The sequence below is a fragment of the Rutidosis leptorrhynchoides genome, chromosome 10, assembly GCF_046630445.1.
Source record: "Rutidosis leptorrhynchoides isolate AG116_Rl617_1_P2 chromosome 10, CSIRO_AGI_Rlap_v1, whole genome shotgun sequence".
NCBI classification, from domain to species: domain Eukaryota; kingdom Viridiplantae; phylum Streptophyta; class Magnoliopsida; order Asterales; family Asteraceae; genus Rutidosis; species Rutidosis leptorrhynchoides.
The window spans coordinates 343,190,273-343,205,854 of NC_092342.1; the positions used below are offsets into that span (position 1 = coordinate 343,190,273).

The 15,582-nt window shown below is 33.0% G+C and overlaps 2 protein-coding genes across 2 annotated transcripts; both read left to right on the plus strand.

The window, feature by feature from the left end:
- Window positions 1–1,106: 1,106 nt before the first annotated feature.
- LOC139871433 (uncharacterized) lies at window positions 1,107–2,349 on the plus strand. Its single transcript, XM_071859147.1, has 2 exons — window positions 1,107–1,154; window positions 1,252–2,349. Exons 1-2 carry the CDS (start codon window positions 1,107–1,109, stop codon window positions 2,347–2,349), a joined length of 1,146 nt encoding a protein of 381 aa, XP_071715248.1.
- Window positions 2,350–3,054: 705 nt separating this feature from the next.
- Window positions 3,055–3,414, plus strand: LOC139871434 (uncharacterized mitochondrial protein AtMg01250-like). The gene has a single exon (XM_071859148.1). It carries the CDS (start codon window positions 3,055–3,057, stop codon window positions 3,412–3,414), a length of 360 nt encoding a protein of 119 aa, XP_071715249.1.
- Window positions 3,415–15,582: the final 12,168 nt, after the last annotated feature.

The window sequence follows — 15,582 nt, forward strand, 5'->3', positions numbered from 1 at the left end:
ACTTACTCAATTCAAGAATATATAAACAGAAGACATAATCATTATAAATCATAAATCACATAAATCATTTGCATGAAATCATGTACATCAAATGTTCATCGAAAGAGATTATAAAAGACTTAGCCGCGTGCAATCATCATGAAGAAATCATCAATATTTGATGTAGAAATCATGCTTGGATTAACCAGAATCGAAGAATGGATTAAAGTTGAAGCTAGGTTACGTCTCTTGATCAAAGCCTGAATAAAAAGTGATGATTTTTGTGTTTAAGAATGTTCAAATAACCTAATCTAAAAGTTACACTCCGACCCTTTGAGAAAAGTAAAATGGCCCAGAAAACGCATCCAGCGTGAAAACATGCCAGTTGGGACATGTTTTCACGCCCATACTGTCTCCACGTGTAAATTTGGCGTGTTTTCACATCCACGGATCTTCTGTTTCTTCAAAAAAAAAAAATGTCTAACATGTATTTACACCAAAGTGGACATGTTTTCACGCCCATGCATAAAAAATAAAGTTGTAACTCTATATAATACGGATGTTTGGAAATTTGAATCACCTAAATTTGAGATCAATTTATGGTCAAAATGGTAACAGGTCGCAAGATTCAACTTTTTTAACATTTTGAACATATTTTAGCTTCAAATCTCCACAACCAGGAATGCAAGGAAACAAGTCACAGTAGCTTGTATTCTTAGAATAATTAAAAATTTTCATAACAATTATATATCATAAAACACATCATAAATCAACCTATCAATTTGTTAACGGTAGGTTAATTGAACGCTAAAAATGGTTAACGACTGACTGACTGAACGTTTAAAAATAAAGGAAAAAAATAGAAAGTGAAAAAGGAAGTAAAAAAATTGGTCGCTTAATGGTCCATTAATTCAACGGTTAAAAAACGGTTGACGATTGGTTAATTGAATGTTTAAAAAATCGGTTGGTTAAAAAAGTTAACCGTTAATGAGTTGAACGTTAAACAAATAAAGGAATAAAAAAAGTAGAAAAAGAAAGTGGAAAAAAGTAGTTAGAAAATAAAGGTAAAATAGTTTTTCGAAATAGGAAATAGGAAAGGTAAAAAATCGAAAGAAAGAAAGACCCCTATGGCAAATGCCGGTGAGGCAAATTCTCGTTCAATCAATGGTGAGGCTGTGAGAAAATATGGAGAACAAGTCGGATTGAGGTGGTCCACCTCAATTCCGCAGTAATTCCCTCCTTCCCTTTCGTTTGTTTTTTCTTTTTATGAAGATTCTTTCATTAAATGTTTGGGGTTTTGCGGTGAAGGGGAAATTTGGGTGGGTTCGAAGTATTTGTTTGAAAGAAAGGCCAAGTATTGCGGTCTTTCAAGAAACCAGAAGTAAGTTGATTTCTGAATCTTGGGTACAATCATTATGGGGGGATTCAAACTTGGGATTTCTTCAAAAAGATGCGGTTGGAAAATCGGGGGGTCTATTGGTCATTTGGGATAAATCCGTTTTTGAAGTTGATAGCTCCACATGTTGTGATTTCTTCTTGGGAATTAGGGGTAAATGGAAATCTAATGGGGAGGATTCCACTATTGTAAACGTGTATGGTCCCCATAATGACCATTGTAAAATTCTTATGTGGGATTTATTGGACAAGCTAATTGGTAGTATCAACACCAAATGGTTATTATGTGGGGATTTCAATGAGGTTAGGTATTGCTCGGACCATTTGAATTCCCAATTTCATCATAGTAGGGTCGATAGGTTCAGCGATTTTATCTCAAGGAATTGTTTAATTGAGGTTCCTATTAGTGGGAGGAAGTTTACAAGGATTAGTGATGATGGTGTTAAATGTAGTAAGCTTGATAGATTCTTGGTCTCGGATGATTTTATGGGTCTTTGGACGGATCTTTCGATTGTTGCACTTGATCGTAACCTTTTCGATCATTGTCCTTTGATTCTTAGAGATAGAGTGTTTGATTATGGTCCGACACCGTTTAAAGTGTTTGATGAGTGGTTCAATTATGATGATGTGGGTGATATAATTAGAGATGCTTGGGCTCAACCAAATCGGCGGAAAAGGAAAGATTGTGCTTTTAGGGATAGATTGAAGAATGTTAAGATGGCGTTAAAAGATTGGAGTCTTACTAGATTCGGTACTCTTGATAAAGAAATATATGATTTAAGGAAAGAAGCGATGGAATGGGAAATAAAAGCGGAAGTTAATGCTCTTGATGATTCGGATCAGGCTACTTGGTTGGATTGTAGACGTCGGTGGGTGGAAAAAGAAAAGGTGAAAGCTAATATGTTGAAACAAAAGGCGAAAATTAAATGGACTCTTGATGGGGATGAAAATTCGAAATTCTTCGCTCGACTCTAAGAAGAAAATACAATAAATGCAACTTTCGGGGATTAATGGTGGATGGTATTTGGCACGAGGACCCAGCGTTGGTCAAAGACATTATTTTCGGTCACTTCCAGAAACAGTTTGCAGGTCAAATGAATGACAGACCGAGGATTCAAGGTGGTTTTATAGGTGGGCCGATTAATGCTCCATGCCCTGGTGGGCCTACTGATCTGCCACATTTTGGGCCTGAAGGTCAGGCCTCGTCTACTGACCAAATTCAGCATTCTGATGCTTTTGTTCCAGGCTGTCTGCGGATCTCAGAAACTGATGCTATGGAGCTTAAGGTATCAAAGAATGCGCGAGTAATAAAGCTCCGGGTCCGGATGGCTTTAACATGCAATTTTTTAAAAAGTTTTGGGCTATCATTCGGGATGATTTAGTAGCTGCGGTCAATTGGTTTTGGGATAAGGGTGAGTTTTCGGATGGGTGCAATTCATCTTTCATTACACTTATTCCCAAAAAGGTGGATCCGGTAAGTCTAAACGAATATAGACCGATTAGCTTGATCGGTAGCTTTTATAAAATAATCGCGAAACTTCTCTCTTTAAGGCTTCGCAAGGTCATTCCGAATCTTGTGGGGTTTGAACAAAGTGCATTTATTAAAGGTAGAAACATCATGGATGGCGTTCTTATTGCGAATGAATCTGTTAAATTCCTTAAAAAAGCGGTTCTAATAGTATGATGTTCAAAGTTGATTTCGAAAAAGCATTTGATAGTCTTAGTTGGGAATTTTTGGATGATATGATGGGGTTTATGGGCTTTGGTGTTAAATGGAGGGGTTGGATTGCATCATGCTTAAAGGCGGCTTCCATATCAATTCTTGTCAATGGCTCACCAACAAAGGAATTCAAACTCGGGAGGGGTGTTAGACAAGGCGACCCTCTTTCGCCTTTTCTATTTATCATCGCGGCGGAGGGTCTTAATTGGTTAACCAAATCGACGATTTCTAATAATCTCTATAGCGGGGTCAAAATTGGTAAAAATAATGTTCCGATTTCCCATCTTCAATACGCGGATGATACGTTATGTTTTGGATAGTGGAATTTGGACAACATCGAAAATCTCATGAAATTATTAAAATGCTTTGAGTTTTGCTCGGGTTTGAAAGTAAATTACAATAAGAGCAATCTTTTTGGTGTGGGGGTTGATAAGTTGGAAGTTGAGTCCATGGCTAGTTTATTTGGTTGTAACGTTGGCTCATTTCCGTTCATTTATCTTGGTTTACCTATCGGGGCAAAGATGCATAAATTTGAAAGTTGGAAACCGGTTATAGAAAAGTTTAAGAAAAGATTATCGGATTGGAGAGCGCGTACGATGTCTTTTGGTGGTCTCTCAACTCTCGTGGCTTCGATTCTCAATAGTTTGCCTTTGTACTACTTTTCGCTCTTCCATGCCCCACCTAGTGTGCTTAAAAAACTTGAGAGAATTAGAAGGAAATTTTTTTGGGGCGGGTCGGGTGTCGAGTCAAAAATATCGTGGGTTAAGTGGGATGATGTCATTCGTTCATATGCGGATGGCGGACTAAATTTTGGGTCTCTTAAGTGTAAAAATTTAGCACTAATCGGCAAGTGGTGGTGGAGGTTTCTTACCGAGCCCACTTCCTTGTGGGTTAGTGTTATCAAAAGTATTTTTGGGGATTTGGGATTAATTTCTTTGGGTGGGAATTATTCACCTTCGTATTCTAATTCTACTTGGAGCAAAATTGTTAAAACAGGTACGAGATTGATGGACTTGGCGTTGTGTTTTCTAAATCGTTTTCCAAGGTGATTGGCAATGGATCTTCAACAAAATTTTGGGTCGATTCGTGGCTGGACAATATTCCATTAAAGGACACTTTTAAAAGATTGGTGAGACTTGAATCTAATGTTAATGCTTCGGTGGCGGATCGTATTTCTTGGAACGGTGAGAATTGCATTACAAATTGGGCCTGGGTTCGCAGTATTACAAGAAGAACAAGGGGAGAGTTGACCGAATTGGAAGAAAGGATCTCGAGAACAAAAATGGAGATAGAGAAGGAAGATTATTGGTCTTGGTGATTATGTGGTTCCGGTAAATTCTCGACTAGTTCTCTTACAAAACATATCATGAATTCGTGTTACCCTCCCATTGTTTCATGCATTCTGACACAAAAAAAATATTTGGTTCCAAAAAAAGTGGGGGTCTTCGTATGGAGGGTGGGCGGAAGAGATTGCCCTTTTTGTTTGAACTTGACAAACGTGGTATTGATCTTCATTACGTTCTTTGCCCCTTATGCGAAGAGGAAATTGAATCGGTCGATCATGCTTTGTTTTCGTGCAATAAGGTTCGAGAAGTTTGGGTTAAAATATTCATGTGGTGGGGTCTTGTTCCAAATCAATTTCCCTTTGATAGAATGTTAAGTGGGTTTGGTAATCTACAAGTTTCGAAGATTGGGAGGAAAATATGGCAAGCAATGATTTGGGCGAGCATACATCTCATATGGAAAAATAGAAATAATATGGTTTTCAAAAAGTTGAGTTGGTCCTCTGTCATACCCCGTCCTAATCCATCTGGACGAAGTCACCAACATCTGGTCCCATTGCGATGATCGACTCCAAATAATATCTTTAAAATGAGCAAATGCACAGCGTAAGATTTCTTTCATACCTGAGAATAAACATGCTTTCAAGTGTCAACCAAAAGGTTGGTGAGTTCATAGGTTTATCATAAAACAATAAAATTCATCATTTTGATAGACCACAAGATTTAAATCCTGCATGGTACAAATGGGCCCGAATCCTATACCCACCTGTAATGTACATGCGATATCTTTTAAATACAGTACACCTTTCTCGTGTACGAAATCATCTTTCATAAATCTTAGTACCCGCACACATATCTTGTGCACAAAAATAACATACACATAACCTGTGTATAAAATCATTCTCTCGATACATAACATTCACTTTTCATTGCTTTCATAGCTTGGCTTGGTAACCGACCTTAACATATAATGCGCATAATAATATCCCCAAAACAGAACATCTCGTCTGTATAATAATCATATAACTTTGAAGTACTAAACACCACGCCTACTAGCCATTCCGTCTAGTGAACATTCTGGGTGGGGGTGTTAAACCCGGTAGCTACCTTTAGGATTCACGTCAATTAGGCGTGCACTAATTCTCAAAATTAGTGATGTTCCCTAATTCTTAGGTTACCAAGCAATAATAATCAGGGGAAAAATGTAAAGAGTAAAAGGGAATCAAATGAACTCACCATACTGTATTTTGTAGTAAAAATACATATAACGTCATTGAACAAGTGTATGGTTGGTCTCGGATTCACGAACCTATATCATTTGTGTACTTATTAATATACTTAACTGTAATCGAACATGTTTATATATATTATTAAGTAATTCACTTGTTATATTATATATGATCTAGGTAAATTTATTATATTTAATTTATATATCTTATATATCTATTATTTATCATTTATCATAACAAACATTTTTATCAAGATTTATGTACGATAAAAATATATATTTATATATTAGTTTATATATTTTACATATGACTTATTTATTATCATTTTAATAATAAAGATATAATGATATGTAATATTAATGATAAGAATGATAATAATAATAATGATAGTAATAATAATAACAATAATAGTGTTAATAATAAAGATAATAACTTTACTAATTTTGATAAAAATGATAGTTTTACTAAAAATATAATAACTTTGATAATTTTTAATTATAATGATACTTTATTTTAACCATAAAATGATAACAATAATATTGTTAATACTAATAAGTTTTATCATAAACTTCCAGTTGAACTTCTAACCTTATAACTACAGTTTCTATATCTTAATTTCATAATCATATTCATAATTGTACAGGTATTCATATAATGTATAACCAGTTTTCATGTTTTACCTTAACAGGTTTCATTGCTAATCTCATAATATAATTGTTATTAATATGTTCGTAACCATAATAATTAATAATAACAATAGTAATACAAAAATAATAATACTAATAATAATAAAGTTAATAATGTTTATGCTAATAATATTAATACTGATAATAATTTAGACTAGATTAATGATAATAATATTAATAATAATGATAATACTAATAATGATATAAATTATATTAATTTTAGTAATGATAATAACAATTTACTTAATAACAATAATTAATGATAATAATAATAATAATAATAATAATAATAATAATAATAATAATAATAATAATAATAATAATAATAATAATAATAATAATAATAATAATAATAATAATAATAATAATAACAATAATAGAAGTGCTACCTTAATGAAACAAGCTTAAAAAAAATTAAACGCTCCTACCCAGGTTCGAACCCGCGACCTCCAGCTTATAGAGAAACGCCCAGGACCATGGCTCCATCGCCTCTTTTCTGTTCTATTTTGCAACCCGTTTGTAATTAACCCTCTTTTGTATCATTTCGGCCCACGTTCATCAAGAGTCCAACTAAACAAAATCCGACCCAACTAATCAAAACAAGATTCTAGCCCAACTAGTTAATTGACGAGCCCAACAGACATTTTATGTCATCCGCCCAATTTATATACATTTTGGAATCTAGACCTACTCGTTATTTAACACCTTTACAGCTCATCTTATCATTATCGTTAACATACCGAACCACCATCATTATCATCACATCAATATCATTAACATCTCAATCATCATCATAATCATACGCGTATTACCTTTCTTTCTCATCACCGCTAGCATAACAGCATAATCATCATCTTCCTTTCATTATTCATCGTTTCTGTTGCAGACAAAGAATCAGGAACTATAGCAGCAGTTATGCTGTATCATCTTCATCATTTAAACAGCAGCAGGTTTTGATGATTTTTCTGTGATGGTTTGTGGTGATTCGAATATAACAGAAACAAAAAGAAATAGGAGCAAGTAGGGTGTGGTTTATATGGTGGTTCACGATGATGATCAAAGTTGTAATTGAAACAGATAGATGGATAGTTAAATCAGAATACCCGGTTGTATTTGATAACTGGCTAGATGATCAGCAACATACACTGTATTCACGAGTTTTAGTCTTCGATCCAGAAAAAAAAAAATTATAACACGGCCTGCAGTAGTAGTTGTGGTTCTGGGTTTCATGGTTATTCGAACAGAGACAAAAAGATTAGCATGTTTTGATGAGGTTGGCTGTTGTCTGGTTAGTGATCGAAGAAAAGGAAACCCTAATATCATAAAGATAGTAATCGACTAGATGATGGTTATGGGTTAAGTAGATGCAGTATTTAATAGTAATCGTTTGATTCTTGTGGTGATCATGGGTGTTGGAGATGGTGGGTTTTGGTGGCGGTTATGGATTGTTTTCGAGCTGTAAACAGTGGTTGAGCATGTGATGGTCTTGGTTGTTTGAAGGTTGCACGATGGTGCATGATCACAGGAAAAAGAAGAGTGAGGGTTGGTGTAAGGTTGTAACCGGTGGTGGCGGTGTGGATGGTTGTAGAGTGGCATTGGTGATTGGTGATGGAGGCTCACGGTGGCAGCGAGTGGTGGTTGTCGTCAGTTGTAAGTGGTCATGGGTGATGATCGATTACATGAGGAGGGTGTTTGACACTAAACTTAATCGGGTTGAAATCTATTAATACATGAATTCTAAATTTCCCATTTAAAATATTTGGATGGAGATTTAAATGATGAAGTTATGTTGAGTATATGTATATGAGTTATATATAGAGTCAGGGATGTAGATACATATAATATTTAAGAGTGGTAAAGGAATCAAAAGAAACAGCAAGTGGTTATTCAACATGCATTATTCCACCGACACCATTTTACACTTATAATACTCTGTAATTGAATTATCATACATTCAATCAATCAATAACAGTAAATCTCAATTAACAATAGTAATTGACATAATTTTGATTATAACATAATAAAAATGTGTAATAGGTTAGCCGTCATCATTTACGGACTGTATTTTGTACCCCAGTGATAATCAGTGGCGGATAAAAGTGTTCAGAAAAATCTCATATTTTTAAATTAACTATATTTATTTATTTTGGTCATTATGGTATAAAATTCGATCCTTAATTTGTTAAATAAAAATTACATCAACTGTCCCTCTCATTTAAGGGTAAAATATAAAAAGTGTTAAAATTAATTAATTAGATTCTAACTATACTTTTAATAAGCCTACAAGTTATATAACTCATTTTCGTATCACCGTTTATTTTAAAATTACATAAGTTTGAATTTAACTTGCTTAATATCAATCGAAATATCAAACGAGTATTACAATCATTTAATATTTATTTTTAATATATTTTAATTATATATATACATATATTTTAAATAATATTTATTATAATATCCTATTTTTATTTATTTTGCATAATTAAATTCTAATAGCAATAACATATAATATTTCAAATTATATTTTCAATTACCATTTATATATATTTATATATATATATATATATACACACACATATCTATTTACAATTATTGGTTCGTGAATCATCGAAACTGCTCGAAGGTAATTGAATACATGAACATAGTTTCAAAATTTTCGAGACTCAACATTATAGACTTTGCTTATCGTGTCGAAATCATATGAAGATTAAGTTTAAATTTGATCGGAAATTTCCGGGTCATCACAGTACCTACCCGTTAAAGAAATTTCGTCCCGAAATTTGATTGGGATGGTCATGACTGACAATAAGTATGTTTTCTTGACGCATACAAGCTAGAAATTAGAGTTTTATCATCAGCGAGTAATATGGATAAAACAATTTGTTTATGTGAAGTGTACGAGTGAAGTTATCACAAAAGAGTGAAATAAGAAAGGTGAAGTTTCGTCATATCTTTTGACGTAGTCACAGTGGATTTTCGGAATTCAAGGAATTTAGAGAAAATCTTCGTAATAAGATTCGATTCTTCGATAGTTAAAGAAATTAAAATTTTCTTTTCTTAAATGCAATAATATGTCTCGATTGTTCGATCTAACTTTTCAAATTACCAGAAGTCACGAGAAAAGATAGAACTATCAGGAAGATACGTTCTTGATATGTTTAGAGATTAGATAGAATGTAAGAGTCGTGTAATATGGCACATGATGACGGTATAGTCTGTGAATCATCACGTTCCATTAGAAACTCAGCATGACTTACTGTAATATAATCACGTTGATCAAGTGTCATTATATTATACTAACTCATGCATCAATTTCCAACACTACTTCAAATTCATTCATAATTCACACTCGAATTTTAAAGAAATTTAGAAACTAAGGTAGTTTTCTTTATGATGCAATATAGATAGCACGAAGAGATAAATAATTTCGGACGAGAATATTTATGAAAATATCTTCAGAAATATCGAAGATATTTATGATGATATTTTTGGAATTTCTAAGTTCGATGGTTGATGAAGAAATATTTTCCTCAAGATTTTAACATGAGTACGGAGCAAGATATTCGTTGAAGGTTTCATCGGATCCAGAATTACCTGATTCTTTGAATATATGGTATGGTCCTTGTATTTGTCCTTGGTTTCCTTCATGATTTGCTCAATCTATTTTTCAGTACCAAATTTTCTATCGAGCGTTTCCAACACTCACTTTTTATCATCAAACTTTTGGCCGTTTAGACCATCTATAATTTTTCTGTTTCCTCTACATTTAATGCTACGATATCTGAATCATCGGTTATCAATCCGAGGTGGTTTCAAGAGAATTGTGTTTTTAGATGATTTAACGCTGATGGTAATATGGTGGAATATAAAAGGTTCTTCTGTAACAATAAAAGAGCACGCATATATATCAAGGTTATAATAAGGTTGTTTCGAACGAAAAGTCGAAGTTGGCTTGCTGGAGCTGTGACAAAATTGGCTAATTTGAAAAAGAATTACAATATTATTTTTGGTGATAACAATGCCAAAGGAGCTAGTACATATACTTGTTAAACGTTTACTCAGGTTACGAGTGTTTTCAGGTGCATAACTATATGCATTAATCTTTTCTTCCGTAGCTGAAGTGTGGTTGGTCCATCCTCTCGATTGAGGTATTTTCAAGAATCATGAAGGGTTTGAACGCAGATAGTAATCATCAAGATATAAATGAGGTTTTAGATGAAATCAAGTGGCAAACTTGAAGAAATGTTTAGTTTCATATGTTATAATCAATATTTTAATTCATTTTAATTGTCCAATGATATTAGTCCACAGTCGATAGTCCACAGTTAACAGTCCAATAATTCATATATAGTTTAATATATAATATTCGAATTAATTAATACGTATCGTTACCCGTGTACATGTCTCAGACTCGATCACAACTCAAAGTATATATATTATTGTAGAAACAACCTCAACCCTGTATAGCTAACTCCAGCATTACTGCATATAGAGTGTCTATGGTTATTCCAAATAATATATATAGATGCGTCGATATGATATGTCAAAACCTTGTATACGTGTCGCGATATTTAAAGTGCGTAAAATAAATAACCGAAATTAAATGACGATAAATAAAATTGCGAGAATATAAATTGCGATAAATAAAATGTAATCAGTTAGCTAGGAACAGTTAGCTAAGAACAGTTAGCGTGGATTCTTAACAAAATTTCTCATAGTTAATTTGTTTGTTTCTAACAAATTTTATTTTGTCCAACGTTTTCTTCATTATACCACTTGTTGGATTCTGATAGATCAAAATCCAAATATAAAATTGAATGAAAATGATTATTCGGCGGTGAACGGATACGTATATCGGTGGTTGTAAATAGGATAGTAAATGACTGTTGAATTAGATTTTAAAGAATGTACAGTGTACTTATTAATGTGAAATCTGAATATTCTTCGGGTATTACCTACCCGTTAAAATATTTTCACCATTAACAGTTTGTACAAAAGAATTTTTAATTACAATATTTATGAAAATATAGTTACATATATATTTTCTTCAGATGAAATCATGAATTTAATGAGTTAATATGATATTAATCTCATTTGATTTTCCGTCAAAGCTAGAATACATAATCTCTAAAACATTAGAGATTACATAATCGTCATGAAGAACGAAGATAATTGATGTAGAACGATTCGTAGAACGATTCGTAGAACGATGATTATACTCGAGGTACAGAATGAGATGTTGAGGCATAGATTGTTGATGGTACGGGTGCAGTTACTGATGGTACTGTTGGTGCCGGTGATGTTTCTGAAGCTGGTACATTTTGCACCATATTTTCCAAGGCTACAACTCGGGTGCGAAGCTCGTTGACTTCTTCTATTATTCCGGGATAATTGTCGTTTGGACCGAGCGAATGACTAAGGTTTAGAATCTGAGATATTATGTAATCATGACGAGATATTCGAGAAATGAGGGTGAAAATGATATTTCGGACTGGTTCACCGGTAAGTGCTTCAGGTTCTTCGCCAAGAAGTGAATTTGATTGATGGAAAGGATCACCTTCTTTTTGTCTCCAATGATTAAGTAGGCTACGAACCCATCAGATGAATTGGGGATGGCTGATTGGTTGATTCATTCCGGTTATACTGCTTTCAGAGCTCGAGTGAAAATCCATGTCGGAATAGCTGTCGGAATAACTATCGGAATCTGAGGTACTCAAACTGGTTGCAGGATTCATCTCGTACGATCAGATGATGGATTTTCGATAAGAATTAGATTATAGGATGTAGATTAGTACCCTGCAATACATAATTTACATATGCATATATAATACTAAAATCCCATAAGTTATAGAGGAATCTACGGAAGCTATCAGGCAAAGGTAACAATAACAGATACACTAAGATATGAATTTATCTATACACTGTCTATGCAATAGAGGCAGTAAGACGTGTCTAGACTTTAAGGATGATAAGCAAGTAATTTTTGACACGAAATGATAAGCAAAACTTTTGACATGCAGACACGGTCGAAGTCCAGACTCACTAATGCATCTAAACAACTATCACTTAGACACACTAATGCAAGACCTGGTTCGCTAAGACCACAGCTCTGATACCACATCTCATACCCCGTCCTAATTCATCTGGACGAAGTCACCAACATCTGGTCCCATTGCGATGATAGACTCCAAATAATGTCTTTAAAATGAGCAAATGCACAGCAAAAGATTTCTTTCATACCTGAGAATAAACATGCTTTCAAGTGTCAACCAAAAGGTTGGTGAGTTCATAGGTTTATCATAAAACAATAAAATTCATCATTTTGATAGACCACAAGATTTAAATCCTGCATGGTACAAATGGACCCGAATCCTATACCCACCTGTAATGTACATGTGATATCTTTTAAATACAGTACACCTTTCTCGTGTACGAAATCATCTTTCATAAATCTTAGTAACCGCACACATATCTTGTGCACAAAAATAACATACACATAACCTGTGTATAAAATCATTCTCTCGATACATAACATTCACTTTTCATTGCTTTCATAGCTTGGCTTGGTAACCGACCTTAACATATAATGCGCAAAATAATATCCCCAAAACAGAACATCTCGTCTGTATAATAATCATATAACTTCGAAGTACTAAACACCACGCCCACTAGCCCTTCCGTCTAGTGAACATTCTGGGTGGGGGTGTTAAACCCGGTAGCTACCTTTAGGATTCACGTCAATTAGGCGTGCACTAATTCTCAAAATTAGTGATGTTCCCTAATTCTTAGGTTACCAAGCAATAATAATCAGGGGAAAAATATTCATATCAATTATGGCAATTATCACGTCCACATAATTCAATGGTGGCAATTATCACGTCCACATAATTCATTCGAGGAATGTTTTGCTTGTGTCTATCTCGTCAAACATTTATAAAACATTTCATATATTCGCAGTTCAAAATGTATTTCAAAAGCATTTAATAAAGCAGTTGTAAAAGTAGCGCATGTATTCTCAGTCCCAAAAATGTAAAGAGTAAAAGGGAATCAAATGAACTCACCATACTGTATTTTTTAGTAAAAATACATATAACGTCATTGAACAAGTATAGGGTTGGTCTCGGATTCACGAACCTATATCATTTGTGTACTTATTAATATACTTAACTGTAATCGAACATGTTTATATATATTATTAGTAATTCACTTGTTATATTATATATGATCTAGGTAAATATATTATATTTAATTTATATATCTTATATATCTATTATTTATCATTTATCATAACAAACATTTAGATCAATATTTATGTATGATAAAAATATATATTTATATATTAGTTTATATATTTTACATATGACTTATTTATTATCATTTTAATAATAAAGATATAATGATATGTAATATTAATGATAAGAATGATAATAATAATGATAGTAATAATAATAACAATAATAGTGTTAATAATAAAGATAATAACTTTACTAATTTTGATAAAAATGATAGTTTTACTAAAAATATAATAAATTTGATAATTTTTAATTATAATGATACTTTATTTTAACCATAAAATGATAATAATAATATTGTTAATACTAATAAGTTTTATCATAAACTTCCAGTTGAACTTCTAACATTATAACTACAGTTTCTATATCTTAATTTCATAATCATATTCATAATTGTACAGGTATTCATATAATGTATAACCAGTTTTCATGTTTTACCTTAACAGCTTTCATTGCTAATCTCATAATATAATTGTTATTAATATGTTCGTAACCATAATAATTAATAATAACAATAGTAATACAAAAATAATAATACTAATAATAATAAAGTTAATAATGTCTATGCTAATAATATTAATACTGATAATAATTTAGACTAGATTAATGATAATAATATTAATAATAATGATAATACTAATAATGATATAAATTATATTAATTTTAGTAATGATAATAACAATTTACTTAATAACAATAATTAATGATAATAATAATAATAATAATAATAATAATAATAATAATAATAATAATAATAATAATAATAATAACAACAACAACAATAATAGAAGTGCTACCTTAATGAAACAAGCTTAAAAAAAATTAAACGCTCCTGCCCAGGTTCGAACCCGCGACCTCCAACTTACAGAGAAACGCACAGGACCATGGCTCCGTCGCCTCTTTTCTGTTCTATTTTGCAACCCGTTTGTAATTAACCCTCGTTTGTATCATTTCGGCCCAAGTTCATCAAGAGTCCAACTAAACAAAATCCGGCCCAACTAATCAAAACAAGATTCCGGCCCAACTAGTTAATTGACGATCCCAACAGACATTTTATGTCATCCGCCAAATTTATATACGTTTTGGAATCTAGACCTACTCATTATTTGACTCCTTTACAGCTCATCTTATCATTATCATTAACATACCGAACCTCCATCATTATCATCACATCAATATGATTAACATCTCAATCATCATCATAATCATACGCGTATTACCTTTCTTTCTCATCATCGCTAGCATAACATACAGCATAATCATCATCTTCCTTACATCATTCATCGTTTCTGTTGCAGACAAAGAATCAGGAACTGTAGCAGTAGTTATGCTGTATCATCTTCATCATTTAAACAGCAGCAGGTTTTGATGATTTTTCGGTGATGGTTTGTGGTGATTCGAATATAACAGAAACAAAAAGAAATATGAGCAAGTAGGGTGTGGTTTATATGGTGGTTCATGATGATGATCAAAGTTGTAATCGAAACAGATAGATGGATAGTTAAATCAGAATACCCGGTTGTATTTGATAACCGGCTAGATGATCAGCAACATACACTGTATTCACGAGTTGTAGTCTTCAATCCAGAAAAAAAAATTATAACACGGCCTGCAGTAGTAGTTATGGTTCTGGGTTTCATGGTTATTCGAACAGAGACAAAAAGATTAGCATGTTTTGATGAGGTTGGCTGTTGTCTGGTTAGTGATCGAAGAAAAGGAAACCCTAATATCATAAAGATAGTAATCGACTAGATGATGGTTATGGGTTAAGTAGATGTAGTATTTAATAGTAATCGTTTGATTCTTGCGTTGTTCATGGGTGTTGGAGATGGTGGGTTTTAGTGGCGGTTATGGATTGTTTTCGAGCTATAAACAGTGGTTGATCATGTGATGGTCTTGGTTGTTTGAAGGTTGCACGATGGTGCATGATCACAGGAAAAAGAAGAGTGAGGGTTGGTGTAAGGTTGTAACCGGTGGTGGCGGTGTGGATGGTTGTAG

Excerpts from the sequence above, each read along its gene's own strand:
- LOC139871433 (XM_071859147.1), top strand. The coding sequence starts at position 1,107 with ATGGCAAATGCCGGTGAGGCAAATTCTCGTTCAATCAATGGTGAGGCT. Across the intron at positions 1,155-1,251 it reads GTTCAATCAATGGTGAGGCT|ATTCTTTCATTAAATGTTTG; the intron begins GTGAGAAAATAT and ends CTTTTTATGAAG.
- LOC139871434 (XM_071859148.1), top strand. The coding sequence starts at position 3,055 with ATGATGTTCAAAGTTGATTTCGAAAAAGCATTTGATAGTCTTAGTTGG.